At 42.7% G+C, this 27,110-nt stretch overlaps 1 protein-coding gene across 7 annotated transcripts in view; it reads right to left on the bottom strand.

Annotated features, from left to right (window-relative positions):
* The window catches only part of DOCK9 (dedicator of cytokinesis 9), a 266,081-nt gene extending 246,482 nt beyond the window's left edge, over window positions 1-19,599 (bottom strand). For 6 of the 7 annotated variants that reach the window (XM_045567095.1, XM_045567093.1, XM_045567098.1 and 3 more), the window contains exon 1: window positions 19,139-19,298. In XM_045567095.1, the coding sequence (XP_045423051.1) occupies window positions 19,139-19,267 (129 nt within the window). In that variant the 5' untranslated portion in view covers window positions 19,268-19,298. Of the gene's footprint in view, window positions 1-19,138 lie in introns of all 7 variants that reach the window. The other variant, XM_045567090.1, reaches the window with a different exon arrangement.
* Window positions 19,600-27,110: the final 7,511 nt, after the last annotated feature.

Here is a 27,110-nt window from a genome sequence, read left to right as displayed (position 1 = left end):
TAAGGCTAGGCAAAGTCAAGGTAGGAAGAAACAGGGATAAATAAAAGATAAACTGCAAGCTTAGGGCACACTGACACATGTCATACTCTATTCGTGTCTAGCGAGCCAAACAACACTGCTGGGGACGGCCCCTACTCAGACTGTGAGGGACCTCTTCCCAGCCTAGAAGGCCCCACCTGGCAGGTAATACACACACTCCTACCAAGTGCTGGGGCCAGGCCTCACCTGAGTGTGGTTGCCCTCAGGTTAAAACACCTTCCTCCACCCTGCACCTCCAAGACTTCAGACATGAGAGCTCCCTCAGGCTCAGGTGCTAGGATGAGCACTCACCTGCCTCCCAACCTGTGTACCCCTTGGTTCCTGCTGCCCAAATCAACAACTTGAAATGAAACATCTTCCAACTACCGCTTTCACAGACATACAAAAGGCCTTCTCAGACTACGTGTGGTGAAGGTCCACTTTTTCCTCCAATCCACTGGGGACTAATACTTTTATAATATATAAATAATGATAATAATTACTAATAAATGAAATAAAAAACAACACATACAATATATAAGCCTCAATTTTTTATTAGGGTCAACAGATTTAAAGTTATCCTGTCAATTTGTTAAAAGTTTCTAAACACTTATGCTCAATTTCTGTACTTATCTCATCAGAAGTCAGTTATGAACAGTTCATAGGCTAACCCCTGCCCGCAGATCTCAGGCTGAGCAGCACTGCCATACAACATGAACTGGAGGTTCAACACTTTCATGTCCCCACCTCCTACTATGCTTCTTTATTCAGAATCCTTCTACTAAGACCTGCAGATCTTCTTCCATTTGGGATAAACTCTCCTTTATCTTCCTCCTTTTTCTCTCATGATCTCCCTTCACCAACTAGCTTTCTCCTGCCCCTCACAAATGTCTTGGTCAAGGCTAGAAATAAAAACTTGGGAATGAGTCATGGAGGCAGTAACTAAACTCTCTGAAAGGTGAAAGGAGGAGAATAGCAGGTTCCCACTCCCCCAGGGGATGGCCACAACAGGAAGCTGGAAGGGAAAACAGTGGCAAAGAGAGAAAGATGCAAAAAAAAAAAAAAAAACCCAGTTATCTTTACAACCACTGTTACCATATTGATTAATTACCAGATAATTATAACAGTATTTGGACATCAAAGGAAGATAGAGTTTCAAAGAGGAGAGAACTACAGTCATATGAAGCAAAGAAATCCAAGAGGAGGAAAACTGAGAACACTTTTCCATCTATAATTTATCAATCCATGAAGTGACTTAGCTGGTATTTGGAAATGTTATAGAAGTTCACATCCAAATATGAACTGGGTCCCCTACTGCACATTAATTTTCTCTTGCCTAGAACAAGTAGTCTATAGAAACATGCACAAAAAGGGTAACAAAATAAATTACCTGGCTATATATCCTGTCTCTAAATAATTGTTTATGAGCCTATCATTTTTAAAGGGTTCTTTCATTTTTCTCTTTAAAGGGGACAGTGGAAAGGACGCTCCAGAAAACCAATATGAAGTGAAAAGGTCAGCTTTGAAGACACAGCAGCGGAGATGCCAGCTGGTCGGAGCCTCACGGTTAAGCACGAACTGATTGCAACAGGGTATTTTAAAGAGGACTAGATAAATGGTTTTTAAAGCTGTCCGTTCCACCCTAAACACTTTCTGAAAAATGAAGGCCCCTAATAGCTCACTGCTAATCCCTTTCTCTGCTGGTGGTTTATTACAGGAGATGCGATTCTCATCTGTCTGCAGTGGTTTATCTGAAAGTATCTGGAAGCCAGGGACCAGACGAATTCTACACTCTCCTCTCCGTGTGGCCTGTGTAACTGAGGTGGGTGTTCTCAGATGTCTGCATCACCACTCTCCCCGTCTCCGTCAGGCACGGCTGAAACCTAAGGCTCCATCTAATGCCTCCTGCTTCCCAGCCTCACCTAGCCAGGGGGCTCCAAGCTCAGTGTGCTGGTGAGGGGATGGAGGATTATTAATAAACATTCATTGAATGAATATATGCCCTCCTCATTACCTCTTACCTAAACTATGGCAAAAGTCCCCTAGGCAATTCCTAAACCCCCAGTTCTCTGCCCCCATCCATATCCCAGGCACTAAGCTCTAAGGACAGTCACCATATTCCCAAAGCAAAGCTCTGATATGGGGCCCTCCAACTCAGAAACCCATAGTAAAGAACACAGTCAACACTCCACAACCTGGCTTTTGTCCACGCTTCCACTCCTTGGGTTACCCAACCCATCACCCCTAACTCTCCTTATACGTCACCAGATTCAACTACTCACTGTTCCCCAAATTCACCCCATGATTTCCTTCCTCAGGCCTTCACTCCTACAGGTCACCCTATCTAGAATAATTTTCATCTCTCACATCTACTTTCAGCTCCAAATGCTATCTCCTTCATTAAGCTTTTTCAGAGACCTCTTTAATGCTTTACTTATAACTCTCCAGTGATACAATCTTCTGTTTAGATGGGTATAAAGCTTATTTCGCAATCTTCTCTTCCCTGCTAGTCTGTCAGCAAGGTGGGACAGGATCTGTCTTACTCATTCTGATTCCCTGAGGCACCTGGCACAGTGCTTGGCACACAGTAAGGACTCAGCAAATGTGTTCACTTAATTAATGCTGTGTGAAATTAAAAATCTCTTCAGACACATATGGGAAGTAGTTTTCAAACATCTATAAAATCCATGCGCATGCTTATTTATTTGCCAAATACTTGATCATTTCTTTAACCAGGAAATTATTAGCACATATCTTGAATGCCAAAAAATTAAAAGAAAAAAGATAGAACTCAACAAAAATCAGCCTAAAACAAGTGCATGCATCTTTACATAAGAACCAATTTTAGTATTTTATGAATGAGGATGTTTCTTGGCACTCAAAAAGTGGTGCTTTTCTAGAAACAAAGGCCACTACTTGGTCATTAGCCCCATTGCAATAGGCAGGAAGTCACCTTGCATCCAAAAGCCCCCAAGCTAAGTATTCCCTATCTTCTAAAACCCCAAGCAACAGTGCCATGCAAATCTGTGTTCTAAAGAGCTTAAAGTCACTGACGATTTTGCATAAAGCACTGACTTTTCTTGTCATGCTCAGTTCTCACAATCAACTCAGATTATTTTTAATCTGGAGCTCCCCATAAAACAGTTTCATTTTCAATTCTAAAGAAAGCAGGCAGAGGTTTTACAGTTTTTGTACCCTCAACTATGTTATATAACAAACTATAATAATATGCTGTTACTTAACATAAACTTAATGTTAATGTAATACTATATTATTTAACAATTTTAATATGGGGTTAATTAAGGACATGATCAAGATCTAAATTCCTGCATATGTGGAGGATCTTTGCACCTAACGAACATATTCTAGAGGCCAAGAAAAATAAATCTCTTAAATGCCCAGTTTTCCCTAGTTAGCATAAAAGGAAATAACCTGAGTATAGGTAAAAATATTAATTTTAGGACTCCTCAGGATATTAATAGCTACATTACCATAAAAATAAAAACTCTCTCCTCCTATCTCTCTAGCCTGTTCCTTGGAGCCCTGACCCACAATTCTCTGCCCCTGCCCAATATCTTTACAAGAGAAATACTCTATCACCTGTCCCTCAAGTAACATCCACACCAAGCTTCAGGTTTCTGGATCTCATGTAAGCAGAGTAATAGATATGAAGGTCCCGATATGTTCCCACTTCCCAAAAGGCTGACTTCAATCTCAGCCCCTTCCTATGAACCCCATCTGCACTGTGCTCAACCTCCCTTCTTCTGTCCAGGTTGCAAAACAGCCAAGAGGCAGAGGACTCTCAAAGACAACATCAACACCAAAGCTCTTTGGGTTCCTCCTTTGTTCCTTTATTTCCCTCTTGATTCCATGCTCCTTGAGGACAGGGGCAGCATCTTAACCAAATGTTAATCCTCCTTTAGTGTTTCTCGAGTGAATGATCAATGACAACCTAGGACCTACTGCATACTACAGCATGAGAGCTTTAAAAAGCTGTTAGCACAGCATTTTTCTCTGCTGCGGTCATCATTAAGAACTCAAAAATGACTCAACATCTGCTAAGAATCTGACTAAAAGAAGATACTGAAACCTCACAAGGCTCCAGGGTAAGATGCCCTGAACCGATGTGGAAAAAGATCAGAAAGAAATCCCTGAGCAGAGAAGACTGGGCTCCATCTGGCCTCTGCCCCCTCCCCTCCCAAAGGTCATGGAAAGGAGCTCCAGGTCTGTACGAGGCCAGACTCCAAACCAAATGATCTTGCTGTCAGAAAGGAATCAAGACTGCAGCTTCACTCAACTCTGGGCTGGTCAGTGCCTCCTCCACTGTGCAGGCACCGCACACAGGCACCAGGCCAAGAGCACAAAGGAGAAAGTACTACAGGCAAAACCCCATTTTCCAGACATGAAACGCAATGCTCACTGGAATACCCCTGATTCCCCTGAGGTACCCAGGAAACTGTGAGGTAGGGCTGGTTTGGAACTTACTTGCTAAGATAGAGGATATCCAACATGCCAAGACTACACACTCTAAGGACAGAAGAGGTTTTTTTTCCACAATGTCTAACAACTGAAACCATGAAAAAAAAATCTGTGATTCTCTGTAATTCTGGGAGCTATTCTGAACCCCCTCCCTCAAATGGAATTCCCTAAGCCTACCAAAAGAACCCGTCCCCACCCACCCCACATGTGGGGTCTCCAGAGCCCACACTCTTCAACCTCCTCTTCTCCAGTATTGAAACTCTAGACCATGATATGGAATTATCAGATATGACTATCCCCAATTCAAGAAACCATCACCAACTATTGGTGGGTGACCCCTCCCCTCTCATGTCATCTCTTACACATTATGTAAATCTCAACACCAATGTGTTTATCCAAGTTGCCCGATATATTAACTCTTCCAAGAGAAACCAATGCTGTCAGGAATCTTTGCCCCCTCAGTTTTCTGCGCTGAACTAATGAAGTTCCTTTAAAAACTTAATACTTTAATTGGCTTTTCACAAAAAGCACCTCCAAGGAAGTTAGTAAATTACAAACATTCTTCACTTTTAAAAAAAAGGTCACATAACAGCAGTTACTTTTGATCTTCTGGGAAAAAACATTACACATAACAGAATGTTCTGAAGGAACAGTTAAGGAAAATGAACACAGTAAAAGCCGGAAAGTAAAAAGTTAACCTAAGAGATTAAATATCCTGTAAATTTCAGCTAGTATAATAGTTTATAAATGAATCTAATATACTATAAATATTATGGCACCTCTGCTATCACCATAGGAACTCTGTTTTCTACTTAAGAAAACACCAATATGTTAAAATGACAGATTAAATAAGTCCTCTAAACAATCTCAGAAATGCAACTTTCTCTAATAATACAATTTGAACCAAATTGCCATTTACAGTACAGTTGAATATTTATTTTAGCCAAGTAAAGCAGCCCGAAAGGTAAAATGACTTAGATTAACAACGTTTATCCTACACTAACAATTTTAGGTTAATAGGCCCTGGAAGGTTTTTTCTCAACCCACATAATTATTTTAACCAAAGTGTATCTTTGGTTAAAGGGGTATAATCTTCCACCCCTTAAATAACATTTGAGTACTAAATTAATTCTTCCTTCTTCAATAAGTTACTACTGAGATCTTTTTAAAATTAATTTTGTAATTCTTGCTTTTTATTTCTTTCTCCATTTCATACTAATACCCTTTAAAAAGAAATAGTACTCCTTTCTTGGCTTGTGGAAACATGAATGTCAATTTCATCTAGAACCTGCTCTGGCACTAATGAAATAAACAGAGAGGCAATACACAGTGCAAATAGATGTTTCATATTCTGCTATTATCTGATTATGACAGTCTATAAAGACACTTGATGAAATACAAGTATAAACAAAGTCAATGCAATTATTTCCTATGATCAGTGGAAAATCCATTGGACCAGGGATCAGTAAACTAGATTTTGTTCTTGTCTCTAACTAGCTGTATGACAGACAAATCTCTTACTCACGGTGGACCTCATCTTCATCATCTGCAAAGTTAGGAAGCAAGACTAGATGATCTCTAGTGATAACTTTCACCTTCAAAACACTATGATTTCATTTTTATATCACGTATTTCTATCAACTGGAGAATTCATGGTACTTTCCAAAAATGTATTTAATAATTCAAGTTAACCATTTAAAAGTTTTCAAAAAACTCCAACTTTAAAATTATGTCTTAAAACATTTTGGTACTTTTAGACGATCCCTGCCATTTTACCAAGAAAAATGTTAAGTTTCACCAGATGACCTTAAGCAAGTCACTTCATTTCTCTGGTCTTCAGTTCCTCATCAAAAAAACAGAAATAATAAAATTATACCTGTCTATCTGACCAGATTTTTCAGAGGCTCAAGCAAGAAGGTTTTTTGAAAAAACTTTATAAAACTGTCAAATGCAAACCATTATTTCACATGGGCCTCCTGCCTGTATGAACATTTAATGCAAAACTCTTAACTGGTCGACAGTATTTTTGCTTTCAAATGCATGTGTGTACCCTCACTTCAGGAATACATTTTACATCTCCACATATACTTGTATAAGCACTAAGACATATAAGTGTAACTTTCCAGAGTACCAATTTGAATATCTTGTATGCAGCACCAAACTTTCCTTCCTATATTCATTGTATGTATTTGCTTTTTCTTGATAGATTAGTATCTATTCACTTAAGAAAGTAAAACAATTGGGAAATCCCAGAGTACATAAAGAACAAATCATAATCTTATTTTTTCATATATTTCCTCCCAATATTTTTCTTACACGTTATTTTTACACAACTGTGACCATACCTATTTCTGTATACTGTTTCTTTTTTGCTCAACATTATAATTTTCCCATGTTATAAATTCTCTGTAAGCAGCACTTTTAAGGGTTATGTGATATTCCTTTAGCATGCCCTCATAAGTAACAACAGCTTGCACTTAGCGGGTATTTTACTATGCCAGGCCCTACTATAAGTGCTTTATATGCAACTGCTCGCTTAATTACAAAGATCTATGGGATAAGTGCTATTAGGACATCCACTCTCTGGGTGAAGAAATTGAGAAAGCAGAACTAGGAAATGGGAAAACTGGGACTGGAACCTCCTGAGCCCAGTTCTTATGCACTACTGCCATCCCCAGTGAGGGTAATGCCCTAGTAACAGAAACTTGATTATGCCACTGTACTTCTGTGTTCTAGAATCCAGGGCATAAACTTCTTATATTCCTGAAACAAAAGAGAATGGTTTACTTTAGCATCTGTAAGATCAGAAAACTTTTTCATGAACAAAATATTGCTTATTCTTTTTTTAAAAAGTCATTCCGTATATACAGTTAACCCTTAAACATGTTTTGGGGCACCAATGTGGTACAGTCAAAAATAACTCCTGGCTCCTAAAAACTTAACTACTAATAATTAAGAGCCTACTATTAAACGGACGCCTTACTGATAAAAGAAACAGTCAATTAACACAAATTTCATATGTGTATTATTATACTGTATTCTTATAATAAATAAGAATTAAATAGAGAAAAGAAAATGTTATTAAGAAAACAATAAGGAAGAAAAAATATTTACTATTCATCAAGTGGAAATGGGTAATCATAAAGGTCTTCATCCTCAACTTCACAATGAGTAGGCTGAGGAAGAGGAAGAGGATGGGTTGGTCTTGCTGTCTCAGGAGTAGCAGAGGCAGAAGAGGAAGAAGAGGTAGAAGCGGGGCAGGAGAGGCAACTTTATGGAAATACATTGTAATTTGGTCTGACTTTTTTGCTTTTTCATTTCTCTAAAAATGTTTCTATGCAATACCAATCATTCTTCCACCATTTGCTTTAGCTTCATGTCTGGATCATAGAGGGGTCCATGTCGTAAAAGAAGTCAAAAGCAGTCTTGAATAACTGGAACCCTTCTGCCAGATTGTCTAATGTCAATCTGTTTTCTAGCCCTGCTTCTTCTACAACTTCTTGCTCATCACCTGGCACTGGTTCAGAAGCACTCATCTCCACAAGCCATCTTCTATTAATTCCTCTGGAGTGGTGTCTATTAGCTCTTGAATTTCCCCAAGATCTGTATCTTGAAACCCATCACCCCCCACCTCTTTTGCCATATCCATAATCTCTTTCATGATTTTCTTGACTGGCTCTGTCGTAAATCCTGTGAAGTCATGCACAACATCTGGACACAGTTTTCTCTAACAGGAATTTATTGTTTCTGGCCTGATACCTTTCACGGCTTTTTCTGTAACAATGACGACATCTTCAATGATGTACTCCTTCCAGACTTTCATGATGTCCTGTTTGGGTTCCCTTCCATAGCACGGACAATCCTTTCCAGAGTATCATGTGTAATGAGCCTTAAAGGTCCTTCTGACCCCCTCATCTACAGACTTTAGTAGGACATTGTGTTTGGGGGCAAGCAGACCACATCGGTGCCTTTGGTGTTGAACTCATATGTTAAGCAGTCATGATTAACCCTGCATCTTTATGTTCATGTGTCCCTTGACTGTAAATGGTACTATGTACGGTCTGTGTGCATGTAAGTTTTGATATATTTTAACTTTTTGTAATAGATTTGAGTATATTTTATGGTAATAAATGATAAAAACAGACTAGCGCCTATACACATTTTATGCATTCATGACATATCTAAGTTTTTCTTAATTTTTTCAATATTTCCAGGCTATTCATCTGTGAGTTTTCTCAAATTGTTGCAAATCTCCAAAAAAATGTCCAATACAACTGTGTATAAGTGGACCCATAACAGTTGAAATCCGTGTTTTTCACAGGTCAATGGTACTATTTATAATCCTTTTTTCAACTTAGCATGGTAAACATCCTCCATTAGGACGTTTCTCTATCTGTATTACTGACTGAATGTATACTTTCTGTTAAGAAAAAAATGTATAAAAATAAAGTATGTGAATCTCAAACTAAGCCCACAAGAGGTTTAGAATTTATAAACTTCATGGGCTCAATGGAGACCCTGGGTAGTTCATGACCATCTGCTTTCAGATTCACTTTCAGGTTAATACTCAGTAAATGATGGAAGTCTCTAACACAGGCCTAGCCTGCCTTCTAATGTGGCCACACCCAAGCACTATCTGAACTGCATTTATCCCTGCCAACCTCAAAGAAAGGGGGCGGAAAGATTCAAACAAGGTTCTGATCACATAGTAAGTCTCCATGCTACCAATTCACCAATAAAGAATCAAAAAAGAAATAGAAAATAAAGGTGTAAAATAAATATTATGGAAATAACTTCACCATCCACGTGCTTCTTGATGGTTTGCAAAACTCATTGTTCAATGAATGAACAGCACTTCTAGTGATTTTTATTAGTTGTATTTTTGTTTTATTGTTTTCAGATAAATGAGTTATTAAATAAATACCTAACACAAGAGTTAGATCAGCGTGTTCTTTTACACACTGGGCACTACAGAGTTGGAAAAAACAAATGATCCTAATAAAGAAAATTAATCTCACTTTGTACCAAAATATGTGGCTGCTTTAATATGCAAAGATCATACAGATTTACTGATAATCTGAACAGCTTTTTCTAAACTCAAGCAAACACAGGACCAGCCTGAATACATTCTTCTATGCACAAATATCACTGGATTTATCATAGTGGCAATGAGAAACTAAAGACATGATGGGATCTGTGCATTAGGATAATAGGGCAGCAGGAGGTAAACTGAAAAGAAGTAAATAGAAATGGGTGCAGTGGAGAGAAATTAAGGGGAAACAGGGAATCTAAAAAGGATGAAAAAATGAAACGTGTCAGATGCAGAGCCTTCAGGATTTGTTCATGCACCCAAAAAATATTTACTGAGCCCCTGCTACGTGCCAGGCACTGGGAAAACCACAATGAACCAACAGTCCAGTGACGGAAACAGACATTAAACAAATATACACAAAAATAAACATAAATTGTGATAAGTGGTAAAAGGAAAAGAACAGGCGGGGCATGTTTTAGCTTGGGTGGACAGGCCAGGACACCTGAGTACAATTCCGAAGACCAAGAGGAGTGGCAGCTGATGGGGATGTAAGGGGGTCATTATTATTCCAGGCAGAGGTAAGAGTTTCTGCCTAAGTCCTAGGGTATAAGAGAGGCTGCATACATGAAGATCTAAAAGCCCAGCCAGTGAGTAAATGGACGGTGTTGTCTGATAAGGAAAGCGCCTTATGGTCCCAGGGAAGGAGTGTGTATGCCAAGTGCAACGAGAAACAATGGTGTCTTCAGGATTCATAATTGAACCCACAAGGATGGAGTAAGAAAGGCAGGAAAGACACCAGATATGAGGGACCCTGTCCCCTACTACTACAGGGACCAGGGCAGGGCAGAAGACAGAGAGAAGGAGAGGCCAGGTTGCAGTAGTCATCAGTGCTGCTCACCAAAGATATGAGTTCTCCTTGCAGTCATATAGAAACAATTGTACTTCCCTGCCTTTTGCAGTTAGGTATGACCATGCGACTTGCTTTAGTCACAAGGACCTGCCACATTCAAAATGCTGGCTGTCTCATCAACACAGCTCCCAGGACAACGTGGAACTGGCCCCAACCAACACTCAATGGAGAGGTAGCGTCGGGAAGAAACAAACCATTCTGTTTGAAGCCACTGAGATCTGGGAGCCATTAGGCCACAATGGCTGATTCAGGACATAACAGGACACAAGGGACATGGTGGTGCTTGAATAAGGAAGACAAAGGAGAGGAAGAGAAGATACAAGGAGGAGTCAAGAGATTTCAAAGCTGGAGATGATGAAATGATGTTCCTCACTAAAGAAAGCAAGAATGCAAAAACGATGACCTAGTTTGGGATGCCGAGTGACAATTTATGTTTCATAGAAGCTGAACTTAAGGAACTGGTGGGAAGGACAGGCAAGTAGAGGTATCAGACAGGGTAACAGAAGCAGGTCTGAGCTGGGGGAAAACACAAAACAGAGATAAAGTTACAGAAACTGCAATCATGTGGTGCTGTTCCCTTCAGAGTGATGGGAAGAGACTAAATTCCATGACCTAGTGGTGGAGAAGAGACCCTTTAGGAATGCCCCTATGTGCAATAGTAGCAAGGGCACAGAGTAAAGATGACAGAGACATCAGGAAAGAGGTGGAGCAGGAGGAGGAAGGAATGCTGAATGGTATCAGGGTGAGGACTGAGAGGCCACCCCTCACTAAAGCATAGCAGGTCACAGGGTCCAGGGAGCTGGGAGTGAGAAAGCTGGGTCAGATCAAACAGGCAGTGTGGAAGTCGAGGCGAGAGCTGGTTCAGCAGAGCAAAGGGGCCAGGGCCGGGCATGGCCAAGGGCAGAGCCCATGACAAAGAGCCCCCAGCAGCTCAACAAACTCCCAACTCTCCTCTCTCCACCACTTCTTTTTAAAATTGCAAGTGCTCAAATACACAACAGGAATAAAAGTAACAAATCTCATCATAATAACTGGCTTTGCTCTGAAGACTCCATGAAATGCGGTATGTAACAGAATCCATGCACCAGGCCAGCACGGTGGCTCAGGCTTGTAATCCTAGCACTCTGGGAGGCCAAGGTGGGAGGATTGCTTGAGGTCAGGAGTTTAAAACCAGCCCGAGCAACAGCGAGACCCCATCTCCACTAAACATAAAAAAAAAATTAGGTGAGCGTGGTGGTGCACGCCTGTAGTCTCAGCCACTTGGGAGACTGAGGCAGGAAGATCACTTGAGCCCAGCAGTGTGAGGTTGCTGTGAGCTCTAGCCTGGGTGACAGAGAGAGACTCTGTCTCAAAAAAAATAAATAAATAAAAGAAAAAGAATCCATGCATCACAATACATTCTCAAAATCATTTCTCCTGTCAACCTTTTACAAAATAACAAAAATAATACATGTCAATTGGAGAAATTTGGAAAGGACAGAAAATCAAAAAAAAATTGAACTTCCCATAATCACATATCTAGAGATAACCACTGTTGTCATTCTGCATTCTGGTTTATGTCGAAGGCTATACACAGATACCTCATGCAGATGGCCAGTCAACTGATGTACATGATAGATTTATGCTAAAGAAAAACGATTTTATGACAGGTACACTTTTAAAACTCCATTCCTGCCAACCCCACATTCCATACTGTACAGTATGGCTTATGTCCAATATCACACATTTTTTTAGTCTTTGAGCTTCTTTGGAATGAACATACCTGATGAAACATTGTGGCTAAACAGTCTTTTTCTTTACATCCTTCCCAGTCATTGTTTCTACACACATACTTTCCAAAAATACAATTTGGTTTATACTGTGTTTATAATTTTGTAGGCTGGTTTTTAGCCCCATAATAGTAATTTTAACCAGCCACATATATTGATTGCTCAATACTGATGTGTCAGACAGTGTTACAGGAGCTATGTACAAAATCACTCCTTTAATCCTCACAACAGTCCTATCAATAGGTATTATCATCATCCCCATTTTTCAGACAGGAAAAACTGAGCCCAGAAAGGTTTAGCATCTTGCCCACGGTCACACACTGGTTAGTAGCAAAGGGGTTATCGAACCCAAGCAGTAGGGTCTAAAGCTCCAGCACCTAACTAACCACAAGCACCTACCACCTTCCAATTCTGTGATGTAAGAATTTTCTCAAGTCATTATTCTTCCAATACAAAAATTTAAGGGCTTCATAAATAGTCCATGTGCCACAATTTATTTAGGCTACTGTTAAGGCCTTTAGACAGTTTACAGTTAGTCACATTTTCTCTCCTGAACAACCAGCACTTCAGGCATTATGCTAAAATTATAGGTCAGAAATGCCTATAATTTTAAGCACTGGGCCATGGTATGGGAGCATGTTAAGGTTCTTGATGTACACTTACATCAAGAAGGTTATACCATCTGTCATGTTATAAAACTTCAGGAGACACAGTTCTCATAAAATGCCATGTGAATGGGACCCCTAGAGTTGTGGAATGTGGTGGTCCTCCAAACAAAAGTACCTGGTTCACCGGATCCCTACAGAGAAGGCCTTTTCTATCTTTGCAAATCTGCCGATTTGTCATGCAAAAATGCATCATGTTTTAGCTACTGTTTCTTTAATTATTAGCAAAGCTGAATTTGTTTTCTGCTCTTTATTGAATAACTGTATTTCTTTCTTTGAGGAATTCCCTAGGAATGTCTTTTCCTATTTTTTCTACTAGAGTGTTTTTCTCTTTTAAATTGATTTTTAGGAATTCTTAATTTTTTTTTAAACTTAACACTGGCTAAGATATATCTATAGATAAGTAGCTAGAAGGCAAATATTGTTTCTCAGCTTACTGCTTGACTTTTAACTGTATGGGACTTGTTACGTACAGACAGGGGTTCAGTGTTAACATGGGAAGGCTACAGGCAGGGTAGCTAGAAGCTCAGGGTGTGAAGTCACAGTGCCCAGGTTCAAGAACAAGCCCCTCCACATAAAGCTGTGACCTTAAGATGACTTAACCTCAGTGTGTGAAGCCCTCATACATTCTAGGACATGATAAGTGCTCAATAAATGCTGGCTCCAGTTATATTTAATCAAGATGATCTTTTCCTTTTTAACATAAGAGCTTGCATTTGTTAAGCACTCACTATTAAGCACTTTACATGCATTATCTTATTTAATCTTTATTTTAAAAAACTCTCAAAGATGATAATGCCTAACAATCCCAATTCTAAGATAAGCAAACTGAGGTATAGCTAAAGTAAGTTGCTCAAAGTCCTCAGCTCTTCAGTGGCAAAGCCCAGGCTCACCTCCAAAGCCCAGGCCAGACTGGTTTCTTCCTGTCCTTTCATGTTTTAAAAATCCCTCTCCACCCTTATGGGATTATTCACTCATGTTTTAAACAGTTTCTTTTCTTTATTTTACACAAAACTCTTACATTTGGTTATAATTTATTTCAGTATGTGCTATAAGGTGAGGCTCCAACATTATTTCTTTATAACACCATTTACTGAATGGAACACCCACCATATCTGACTGCTGTTTACCTGAAATCCTAAACGCTCATGCATGCACACAGGCCTGTTTCTGGCTTTTCTCTTCCATGTCACAGACCTCTCTTCCCATTCTTGGGCCTGCATGACACAGAACTGTCACATTATTTACTATCAGGATTACACTTAGGGAAGATCTAAGATGCATATGTGCATGGACTGGTTTGAACCTTTTTCCTGAAATAGGTTTCAAAAAGACAAGGGAAAAAAATCTACTCGATAACGTGTCCTCAGCCAGTTGTTGAAACTGTTCCCAAAGTTGGCAACTATATTCCTCAAAACTTCTCTCCCTTCTTCCAAAACCTTGCTCCTCTTTGCCCAAGATGCTTTGTTCCTTCTTGGACTACCTGGGAATCCTAAGCATTTGCTCGATTTCTTCTTCTTTTCCAGAAAAAAAGTCTCCCTTATCTCCGTATCTTCCAGATCCAGGTCAATTCTTCATAAATCCTCCCCCAAGTACACCATTTCTCTCTGACTTCATCTTCCTCTATTCCTCTATTCTCTGAATCACATATTTGACTCTTTCCATGGTGCTCCTGTGCACTATTACCCACCATTTTGTAGATAACTGACCTGTCCACCTGTTTAGATCATAAACCCTTCATGGGCAAGGGCCTGCTCTGACACAGCTATCACATTCTCAGCACCCAACAGAGAGTCCTAACTCAGAGCAGGCCCTCAGTAAATGTGGACAAAGATTTTATAATTCCTTCCCTCCCTGTTCAAATTTAAGGCATTGCTAATGTCCTCCGGACTCCTAATAGTCAGATGGATTGGAAACCAAAGAAATCAAACCTGTTGTTGATTATCTAGTTGGAGATGGGCCTCCGCCCTGCTTCCTGTATTTTGGGACATTTCTGTTTGTTGGGGCTCCCCTGGAGGGTGGAGAAAGACAGTGAGGTGAGGCTCAGGCCAGTTCAGTTGTTGGCTTACTGACATATCTGATTTAAAATTACAGCCAAAATGAGGTTTTATCTCACCTGAGGATTTCAAAGAACACCACCACTGGGGTCTCACATTACCTCAGATAACACAGGAATCTTGAGTTGACTGAATGGAGCGGGTAAGAGAGGCCTCAAGCCCACTCCGGGACACTGCCATCCCATACCTTCTGTCTGCCCTCCTCCAGTGACACACAGGGAAATGTAGCGATGACCTGACTCGGTTTCATTTCATTTGTACTGCTGGAGCTCAGAGAGGTGTGGAATGGCATCGCTGGCAAGGGCCGGACATCGAAGAAGAGTTTGAAGCTGAACATACTGAGATAAGATCAGTAAGGAAGCCAGGCAGCCAGATGACTTGTATACTAATACCCAAGTGTAAGACAGCCGCCAAACCCATGCAAAGGGATAGGTCGCAATACACAAATCTTTCAGGGAAAGGATCATTTTTAGGCCCTTAGGTGGTATATTCTCTTAGATCTAGGCCATTATGATGCCATCTGTAATATATCTAAAAGATTCAAGGTAAAACTCCTCCAGGAACTCCCAAAGCAATCACAACTCAACTCTGCTCAGGGAATTCTAGCTTTCCTTCTGAGCTTGCATACATTTTGAACATGCTGCTTTCCTGACTATTCTAAATCACAGAAAGCTAATTCTGAAATTGTGAGGATTCTTCTTTCACTACTAAAAATCATAAATTATTTTTCCTATACTTAGGAATATTACTAGTAGTACCTTTACTACTCTTATAAAACCAACTTATAACTGAAGCCTGTTGGTAGGATAAGGGACTCTAAAAAATGTCTAGTACAGCCCCTTATTTAATAAAAGAGGAACTCTGACTTTGAGAGACATTAGGTGACAGTCCCCTAGGTGACAGTCCCCAAGGGGACTTAATTAGCTGGTAGAATATATGCTAGGCACTGTCTAAGAGCTTTATCTATATTGCCCACTTAATTCTCCTAACAACTCTATAAAGTAAGTATGATTATTACCTCTACTCAACAGATGAGGAAACTGAGACCCAGCAAGGTTATGTCATATACCTAAGTCCACACAGCTGGTAAGGGGTAGAGCTGGGATTACAACCCATGCTCTAAACTACTAAAGATCTAGGATTAAAACCCAGAACTCCAGACCCAATGGAGGGTTCTCCATCATAAATAATTCAAATATTCAAAAATATTCATAAATAATTCAAATAAGGCTCATGAGAGAGCTAACCACATTTATAGAGGCCTGCAAAACTTTTTTGGATGCTGATTAGAACAAATTTTTTTAAATAATTTGAAAAATTTGAATAGCATATCAACAAATTATTGTTAATTTTATCATAATGACATAGTTATATAAAGAAATATCTCTGTTTTTTAATAATATACACTAGGTATACAGTGAAATGACTTAAGGTCATAAGGCCTGGACTCACAATCACAAAAAAAAAAAAATAGAAAAAAGGGACATATGAAGCAAGTTTGGCAAAATCTTGGTAACTATACTACCTGGATGATAGAATATGAGAGTTCATCATATATTCAACTTTTTTTACATGTTTATTTTCAACCTTTTCAAACAAGTTAATACAAAGTCATTCAAAAAGGCCCACAAACTTAAGCCCATGAAAAATGAAGCTATCAAACAATGAAAAATGTAAAAGCACGTGCCTTTTTACATTTTTAAGTTTGTTTTTTTAATGGTGGCCTTTGTTACCCACCAAACTATTTGATTTTGTTGTTTCTGATCTCACGACAGTCCACTCATCAATACTTGAAGCATGGGAAGAACTAGTTAAACCCATACATAGTTAATTATTTTTTTTAGTCTATCTGGAGAACTATTGTATTAGTCAGCTAGTTAAGAATATTTATTGAGCATTTACTACATCATGAACATTGTATTAGTGCTGACCCAAGTCATCAAAGACAGAGAGAAATAATATTTCCATCAAACTACAGGTCCATTGACCAGGGGATTCTAAACCCTGGCTTGGTTGCTGCTCTGCCTCCTGAAAGGTCCAGGGTTACCTTCTCAGACCTGCATACAACAAAGCCAGGCAGGTGCAACTTCTGTGTTTCCCTGGCAGACCCTGGGGCAGCAAGAGGAAGCAGGCAGTGGCAGCGTACTGAGCAGGAGGTGAGGAGGGTGAAGCTTATGGGTAATTTTTAGCGTCTGCAAGCTTTCCCAGAGTCTTCCTTTTCCAATGTAGAGACTATTGCAGTGCATTTCCCATTCAACTGGGAAATGCATCGCATGCCCAAGTAGGCCCACCTCACCTGCTTTCCTGCATTTTGTACCTCTTTCATCACAGGTTTCATCAGACAAATGACCACAGACACACAAGACTAAGAGTTGAGATGCCATTCAGGCATCTGGCTGTTCATGCTTAAAGGTGCCCAGGAAAAACAGATGTACCACTAAAGTGTCATGAGGTAACACAGCAGAAGCATGTCACACACAGGAATGGACACTACTAGGTCACCATCAGTAGGACATTCTCCAACATGAGGGGCAGACATTCAAGGACTGCCACACATCAGTAATTAGCAGTGTTGTGTCTGTACTGGCACTTCTGTGCTCCGCCTACACGGCTGATTAGACTAGTACTTCCTCTTCTGCCAGCGTTGGTAGCACTATAGGAATCATGGCACAGGTTACACTTTATTTACTATTGTTTTGCCTCAAATCCCTGATGACCACTGCAGGCTCCAGTTAAAAGAAGCAAGTTCCCTGTGAGAACAGAAAAGATGCCACAGAGGTTGTGGGCTTTATGCTTAACATACTCACACGCGAAAGTCAGGAAGATGCAGGAAGCTGTACTTAGGCCAAAGCAACAGAAGTTAGTTGGGGTTATGGAAGAGATGGCCAGGTTCTGGTCTATTCCCAACTCCTGCTCAACTCAACACCATCAACTAACTGATCTCCGTAAAATAGCAAAATCAAATCCCTGTTTACTACAGATGAAATTGTAGTTTGAGAAATCTGGAGTGAGTTGGCAGAGCTGGCAATTTAGAGAAAATTCAAAGTGTGCAAACTGGATATGGAAATCAGTGAAGCTTCAATTCCCATCTCCACAAATATCATTCATACAATTCTATGTCTGCCCAGCAAGGCCATCAATCTGCCACCAAAATGATGCATTTGGCCCTGTGTTAAAGGACGCGGTACTCCTCCCCAAAAATCCCACACACACTGTGCCACAAATCCCAGAGAATCACTTCCAAGGCCCATCTTCCTGCACTGTTCCAACAAACACTACAAGTTACCCACCCACAAACAAGCCCCTTTCAAGAAAACAAATGCTGGCGACAATGCAAGGAGCTGCTAAAAGTTTCCAGCTGCCCTGCACAACTCATTCCCGCTCAAACGTCGCTGTATTCCCTCACCATCCACGCGATCCGAGTGTACTACTGCATTTCCAAATATAGCAGGACCAGCCCTGGTTGTGAAAAAGTTGATTTAAAACTTCATCTTCCTCATACCCAAACGACCAGATTCATCTTGGGCTGCTTGCTTTGCCTGCTTCGAATCCCCAAACTTCATAGTAATTTGCACCAATGCTGAAATTACCAAGGGTTCCTAACAGGCCCCCTAAGCCTTCGTAAGAGAGGGCCAAACCTCAGGATGCTGGCTTGGGGAAAGGGGTGGAGGAAAGGATGCCAAACCCCTTCCCTGCGGGAGTTCAGGCCACCCAAAGGGTCCGCTGGGCCATCTCCCACCCTGGGCTGAGGACAGGATGAGGAAGCCCCACCTCCACTCCCCTGCGCCCCTTCAAGCCACAGGTGCCAAGCCCCTCCAGGACACGGGAGGAGAGGGAAGCTGAGGGAGGGATGGAGGGAGAAGAGGAATTTCCCAGTTGGCAGAAGGCAGGTAAACTGGGAGAAAGTGGGGCGAAGAAGGGTGAGGGAGAGGGCGACCTCACTCCGAGGAAATTTCCCAGGAGGAAAGGGGCAGCAATGGGGGAGACGATCCTCGAACGCGGGGAGGAGTCTGGGAGTTGCTGCCCCACCAAGACCTTCTCCTCTCCCCTGTCCAACCCCCTGCCCTCCCCATCACCTCTGGATCCCGCGGACCCTGCAAGGTCGGCCGCTCGGCCTCAGCGCGGCCGATTTAGAGGAGCCTGGCCCGGGCCGGCAGAGCTCCCTGCACCCGCCTCCCTCCCCCGGGCCCCGGTCGTCCCGCACTCACCAGGAGCACGGAGCCGCGCACCACCTCCGACACGCTCTGCCGCAGCTCTGCCGCCGTGCCCGGCTTGCTCAGCGCCCGGGTGAACTTCCGAGTCTCCGCCGAGGCGGGGAGCAGCAGCGGCTGCGACATCCTCCCGCCGCCTCCCCCTGCTCCCGCGGTCCGGCCGCGCCGCGCCGCCGCCAGGTGCGCCCTCAGCGCCCGGCCCGCTCCGCCCGCGGTTCCCGGCGCCGCCGCCCGCCGGCTCCCCCCGCCGCTCGCCGCGCGTCAGGCCGCCGCAGCCGGGGCCGCGCCCTCCGCGCCGTGTCACGCCCCGAGGCGCCCTCCTCGGCGTCCGCGGCCCCCAGCACTCGAAGCTGCTACCGGGTTCGTTCGGGGCGACCGTGCGTGTGGTGGCGGCGGCTCCCCCATGCCACCGGCCTCCCTCGGCTGCCGCTCGCCGGGCCGCCTCCTCGGGGCGGGGTGTCCGGCGCGGCGCGGGGCGGGGCGGGGCGCCTGGCGGGCGGAGGAGGAGCCGGCGCGGCCGGACGGCGGGGACGGCGGGCCCGGCAGGGCGCAGGAGCCAGGCGGCTAGACCCCCGGCTGGGAATGGGGGTCTCGGGAGTGCCTCCGCTCCCGACCGTTTCTTCTCTGGCCGCACGTCCGAAGACCCGAGTCGAGGGTTGAGCAGGGCTGGAGCAGGCCGGGGTCTCGGGACCCTCTCCCGGACACCAGGTTTCCTGCCCACGGAGCCCCGCCGCGCTCGAGGGGACCCCGAGGTCACCAGCGGGGTCGGGGTTCAGTGGCACCACGCCCGCCTGTTCGCCCAGGGCCTCTGCGGGGACGGAGGTCTCAGGAAAGTGTCCCTTATTTATGCGGCACGGAGAGGGCACGGGCCCTATGGAAACCTCGGCCGGGCGGACCTGGACGGAGCGCCCCTGCCCGGGACCTAACGTGAGGGACCGCACGCACCCGCAGTGGCGCTTCTCGGCCTCGGGCCACCACCATTCGTCCCCCGGAGGCATCCGGCTAGCGGTGGAACCAGGCCGGACGGGCGTGAGAGACACGCACACCCTGGCCCGCCAGGACGGCCTGCTGCGTCACCTTGGACGTGGGCAAAACTTTTGAGCCTCGATTATCTCGTCTGTAACCTGAGGACAGCAGCCTAGAAGGCGTTTAAGTGACGCGGCGGCCCCGCGCCGAGGCCGACCTGGCCCGCCTGCCGCCCCAGTGCGACCGGACCTCCAGGCGTGGTGTCCGGGATCCCCGGGATGCGCCGGCTCGCGAGCCCACCGTGACTCAGAGCTGGCGGCTGCTAGTGACAGCCACCCTTGTGAGGAACTTCTCACACAGCCTCTCCCGCTTTCCTATCCCTAAGGGACCCCGCTGGCCCTAGCGCCTTTTGCCCCTCTCTTGCGAGGAAACCCTGCGTAGCCTAACCCTGACCCCGCCACGGAAAAGGCGCGCAGGGCGGGGGGAATTTACACTGGCCCCATGGCGCATGCTCAGTGGTCTGGCATTGGGCGGGTTCCCTTGGCGGGTAGCCCGGCTTAAGAGCGGCTCCGCTGATTGGCTGGAATGCTCGGGTCACGCCCATCGCCTCCTGATGGACAGCTTCTTACCTGGCGGGTCGACCTCTGCGGCGCGCGGTAGCCCAGACCCGGTTTTATGCGCCGCCTTCCCGCCCGAGTACCCGTGAGACTTCGCAGCCGCAGTCATCGTGGTGGGGGAGGCAGCCTATTGCGTCCCACTCCACCAGAAAGCCAAACTCTGGCCTAAAGCGTAATCTTAAACAGTGGTAGGGAAAAATACCAATCTAGCGCAGAAAGCAAAACACTTCCGTTCTGAACTTAATGGGCAGGTCTGACGCATAGTAAGACAAGGTGAGGCATGCAGTCAGCACTCAATAAATGCTTGCTGGATGGGTTGTTTTCCTAGTGGGTTGGGCCCGCAGGATGTAACACTGAGTGAGCTTCACAGGTTGGAAGATAAACAAAACAAGTAATGGGTGATAAGAAAAACAATTACACACTAAACGATTTCCACCTGTGTGAAATGAGGGATTAGACATTTTGCAGCCTCTTCTGTTCTAAGGTGGAGCTGGGTGACCACAATAGAGTAGAGCAGGTGGCAGCCCCGACTTACCCTGCCTTTCCCGGGAACTTGGACTGTTTGGTATGAGCATGCTCAGCTCGCATTTATGCCTCTGAGCTACACGGGACTGTTAAGAACAGTTGTGTTCTGAGAACCATAAATTAAAGTTTCTCTTTGAGCGTTTGACTCCCTAAAAAGTACCAGACAACAGAAATTTTTCCCCAACTGCTACCTTGGCTCTCTAAACTGTATCTACTTCCATAGAAGGCAAAGAGATTTTATGTTTTTAATTAAAAACAATAACAAAAGCACCCAAGGTTGTGGGGTTTTCTTTTCTTTCTTCTTTTTCTTTTTTATTTCTTAGTGCACAATAAAGTATTGTGAATATTTTCTTTTTTCTTTTTTTTTGAAGAGCTATATGGTTAAAGAAAAGTGTGTGTGTGTGTGTGTGTGTGATAGAGAAAGAGTGTGTAGTCAAAGACAAAATGTCAAACTGTTTTAAAAATCTAATTGATTTTTATTAGTGATTCATGAACCAGGCAGCATCCTGTGTACATAATAGAGCTAGACGCTCTGCGGGAGTGGCAGAACAGTTGGGTTTTGTAGGGTAATTTAAGCAGGGACAAGGAAACAGCATAATGCAAAAAGCAGATTGGTTAACATCAGGTTGCTTCAAGTTATTTTCCCTGTATACATTAAATCAGAGGGGACTGCCTTATGCTGGATCACGTTGACCAGGCCCCATTTGACTGGCGGATAGGCATCTCCTGTTTTTTGGAAAACTGGCCTTTTTAGAGATTTTTGTCTTTTTTCTTAAGTTTCCTTCTAATTACTTGGTACTTAACATGAGTGACTCCATTTGGTTTGGTCTAGTTCTGGCCTAGTGCAGATCAGTTCAAAACAATGGCCTCCTTGGCCCAAGCAATGGCTCTTGCCTGTAATCCTAGCACTTTGGGAGGCCAAGGCAGGAGGATCACTTGAGGCCAGGAGTTCAAGAGTGGCCTGAGCAAGAACGAGACCCCATCTCTACAAAAAATAGAAAAATTAACCAGGTGAAATGAGCCAGCTATGGTGGCATGTCCCAGTTACTCAGGAGGCTGAAGCAGGAGAATCTCTTGAGCCCAGGAGTTTGAGGTTGCAGTGAGCTATGATGACACCACTGCACTCTAGCCCAGGCAACAGAGTAAGACCCCATCTCAAACACACACATGCGCACACACACATGATGGCCTCCTACAAATTTTATTTATATATACATATAATATACATAGATAGAAAGTAAAGAATTCCCCAAACCTCCTACTAAATTCTGTACTTGCTTGCTAATTCATTATATTCTAGAATTGGCAGATTTTCATGTAGGAAGCAGGGAATGTTCCAACAGTAGTCATTGACAATGTCTAACCAAATGCAAGTTCTGACAGTCAGAAAAGGAGGCATGGAAACATGAACTAAGCCCAGGAAGATGGATACCCCTAGCAACATAGAGTTGAGCCTCTTCCTCCTGGTAAAGTGTTGTTGATAACAAATGGGACATTTCTCATGTTTAAGTTAGAGCAGAAACTCATTCCTTACTGTTATAGGTTGAATTGTGCCCCCTAAAAAGATATATTGAAGTCCTAACTCCAGCACCTGTGAATATGGCCTTACTTGTCAATAGGTCTTTGCAGATGTAACCAAGTTAAGAAGAGGTCATACTGGATTAGGTGGACCCTAATCCAATATGAATGGTATCTTTATAAGAAAAGACACAGATACAGACACAAGGAGAGAACGTTATGTGACAACAAAGGGAGAGTTTGGAATGATGCACATCTACAAGCCACAGAACACCAAAGGTTGCCAGGAACCATCAGGAGCTGGAAGAGGCAGGAAAGGATTCTTCCCCAGGTTCATCAGAGGAAACATGGCCTGCTGACACCTTGATTTCAGACTTCTAGGCTCCAGAACTGTGAGCCAATAAATTCTGTTGCTCTAAGCCACACAGTTGGTGGAACTTTGTTACAGCAGCCATGGGAAAGCGATATACTTACCAAAGGCTATTCTTTTGAATTTCCACCAGAGTAGGCCCAGAATTGTGTGTATTCTCTGATATCAACTCTTTCACGGAAAAGAGGGGGTGACACCTTTATAGAAGGAAGAGAATCAACCAAGAGAGGGCACTGCCTGGGGTGAGACTGACCTCTGGCAAGGAGGGGTGGATGGAGTTTAAGGTGTGGGAGAAGAAACATGCATCTACTTTAGCTTGAGAGAATAACTCCATCTTTGTTTTTCCAAAACTATAGGAAGAAAGTTTTCCTTCCTGTTAAAGATGATATTAGTAAGTAGTGGAGATGAAATATAATTGCAGCCAGTTCTGAAATTTGCATATAAATGATTATAATTATAATTCAAGCACTACCCATGTTTAATTGTAACCTCTTACTACATCATTTCCTTGTTAAGTTTGCCTTAGGATTTGTATGTGTCTTAATGACATATAATTAGTTTAAAATCTTTTCCAGATATATCTTGAAAGAGCATGTCTGTTTTTAGCAAAATAAAAGTAACCCGTAAAGAGTAGGCACTCCTGTGCATTGCAGTATCCAGGGATGTGTGAAAGGGGACTTTCACTCTTTATTTTATCCTTGCATTGATTGAGTTTTTTTTTAATAATCATCTATCACTTATATACTTCATTTCCTAAATATTTCTTACATTGCTTGTTTTTTACAATTATTCAACCAATGCTTAGATGTAGGCTCTTGTTACTTCCACTAAATAACATAAATAGAAGACACAAACCCTTCAAGGAAGAGCATCTGGGAAAGGTATGCAATTAATCTAACACTTAAATTTGCAGCTATCACTTAGGGTTAATGTTACTGGAGGAATATAATCCCCTCTTTCACTCCTGTTTTACTCAGGAAAGGTTCCTAGAGAAGATGAAACATAAGGTCATATCCCTTTAAGGGATAGCAAGAGACCGGGGTTTCTCACAGTTTACTATGCATATAAATCACCTGGGGATCTTTTTAAAATGCAGGTTCTGATTCAGAAGGTCAGGTGTGGTGCCCAAGATCCTACAGGTCTAATAAACTCCCAGGTGACATCAAGCTCCTCAGTCACACAGATGCTGCTCATCCGCACCTCACACCTGGAGGAGCAGACTTCCATTTCTGGCAGGATGACACACTGCAGGCCCTGAAAACTCCTCCAGCAGGAAGACAAAACACCCAATAGGGAAATGGGCAAAACTCATGACCAAACAACTCACAGAAAAGATATAAAATGACCAGTAAACATATGAAAAGATATTGGACTTAATTTATGATAAAAGAAACGCAAATTAAAACTACACTAATATACAATTTCTCACCAGATTGGAAAAAGTCATAAAGTATCACACTTTAGATGGAAACGCTACTAGGAAACAGGTGCTCTCACACAGGACTGGTGGAAATGCAAGATGATACAACCACAATGCAGTGGACTGTGGCAGTATCCAACAAAATGACATTTGCATTTGTCTTTTCTGCCAGCAGTCCCACTACTGGGAATTTTTTCTGAAAATATACCTTAAGCAATAATAAAATATTATACACAAAGTATTATCTGTAATGGTAAAATATTGGAAAATATTAATACCTAAATACCCAATATTGAAGAGATTGAGTAAATGTGGTGCATGCATACAATGAAATATTAATGAACTATAAAAATTAATGAGTTATCTATCAACTAATGTGAAATGATTTTCTGGATATATTGTTTTAAAAAGCAGAAAAGTTGGGAAGCCAAGGTAGGAGGATCACTTGAGATCAGAAGTTCGAGACCGGCCTTAGCAAGACCAAGACCCCTGTCTCTACTAAAAATAGAAAGAAATTAGCCAGGCAACTAAAACTATAAAAAAAAAAAATAGTCGGGCGTGGTGGTACATGCCTATAGTCCCAGCTACTCAGGAGGCTGAGGCAGGAGGATCTCTGGAGTGTAGGAGTTTGAGACCAGCCTGGGCAACATAGCAAGACCCCGTCTCTACAAAAAATAGAAAAGTCAGCTGGGCATGGTGGCACACATCTGTAGTCCTAGCTACTGGGGAGCCTGAGGTAGAAGGATCATCACTTGAGCCCAGGAGTTCAAGGTTACAGTGAGTTATGATTGTGCCACTATGCTCCAGCCTGGGTAACAGAGTGAAATCCTGTCTCCAAAATAGAAATAAATAATTTTTGAAAATTAACAAGAATGGAGAAAAATCCTAAAATGGAATACATACAGAAACAAAAATACAGGACAGACCTGTATTTCAAATAAATAATATAGCCACACTGAAGAGGAAAAAAATTTAAAAAGAATCAACCCTGGTAACTTTGAACACAGTATTTGAACTATTAATATATGCCATTAGGTTAAAGACAAAAATAACTCTAAAAATGTATTGAACTCTAGTAAGTAGGCTTTTTTTTTTTTTTTGCAAATGTATAGGCTAGCAATTCTGAAATGACTTTCTGTATATTCTAGGACTGAATAAATAAGTAATATATTCTTGATAACGGGAAGTAGGTTTATCATCATCAGAGAAGGAAGTTAGAAACATGGAAAGGAGGAAGCTAGAATAAATGCTGTGGTGTTGGATTGGATTTGGGAATATCAGTATAAACTCATGAAATTTTAATACAGACAGATTAGAAAGAGAGAGAGAGTGATGAATAGATCCATGCATATATATCAGTGGCGTGCTACTGGCTCATACCAGCTTAGGACAAGCAATTATCAAGTTTTCAAGAGTTTTGCCAGCAGGCTGACATTAAATTGGCACCTTTACATTGGATACAATGGGAATATTATCACCAAGGAAATCAGTAGATGCTACAAATCAAGGATTTTTCCCCAAAAAAAGCCAGTTGTTGATCATTCACTAGCACAATGCTTTGTGTGTGTGTATACATATACATACATGTGTTTCCTAGTTCCATCCCCTAAAAAGTCTTACAAGCACACACCTTAGTAGCAATGAGCACACCTAGCACCTAGAACTTGCTTTTTAAGTAGCATTCTCCACTAAAAGGAACCAGGGCTCTTTGAAGAAATAGTCGATTCCAGGACTAGGACAGAGAGAAAGTTCAAGACAGATCTGCAACATCTTAGCCAGACATGCTAGAACACCGGCTGGGCAGGTTTTCCTGACTGTCCAAGCCCCATGCTTTCCAGGACTCAAGGCCCTTCCCAATGACTCCCCAGAGGGCTTGCATATGCTCTCAGTGAAGCTGAAGCCCACAATAACCCAGAAACTCTGTTTAGCTCATCCTCTCCTGGGATCCTTCACCTAAGAGTGGCAAGATTGCCCTTCCATAGCTAGGTGTGCAGTTGCTACTCAGTTTTTACAATAATCACCATTAAGATACTTCTATATGTAAATAGTTCTTGATAAAGCAAAATATTTCATTGAGAAAAATTCAAAAAACAGGTTAAACAGCAGCCTGGGGCAACTAAAGAAAGAACTAGTAAAATAAAAGATAAATTAGAAGAAACAATTTGTGGGTAGGTGTAGCAGTGCACCACTCAGATCCCTCTTCAAGGAAAAGCTTATTGCCCAGAGTAGAGTGAGCAGACAGCCTCCGCTGCCGGCTGCATCAGGGTCTGCCTCTGCCTCCACTGCAGAAAGCACCTCACCAGGGATCACATACTTGCCAGGGAAGCTCACATTGGGCGAATGAATAAAGTAGAAGCTGAAAGGCTTGGCCATTCAGGTGATGTGGGCAAATTCTGATGAGCCATGTTGATTCTAAAGCTCCCTGTTGGGTTGGCAAATGCTTTGACAGGCCTGCATCACTGTTCAGCTTCTCTCTCGTCCATACCTGAATCCAACCCCTTTCCTTCACAGCTGTTGACCCCTAGTGAACATCACCCTGAACTTGCACCCTGA

Source organism: Lemur catta, chromosome 13, assembly GCF_020740605.2.
Source record: "Lemur catta isolate mLemCat1 chromosome 13, mLemCat1.pri, whole genome shotgun sequence".
Lineage (NCBI taxonomy): Eukaryota > Metazoa > Chordata > Mammalia > Primates > Lemuridae > Lemur > Lemur catta.
This window is presented reverse-complemented; position numbering and strand designations above follow the sequence as displayed.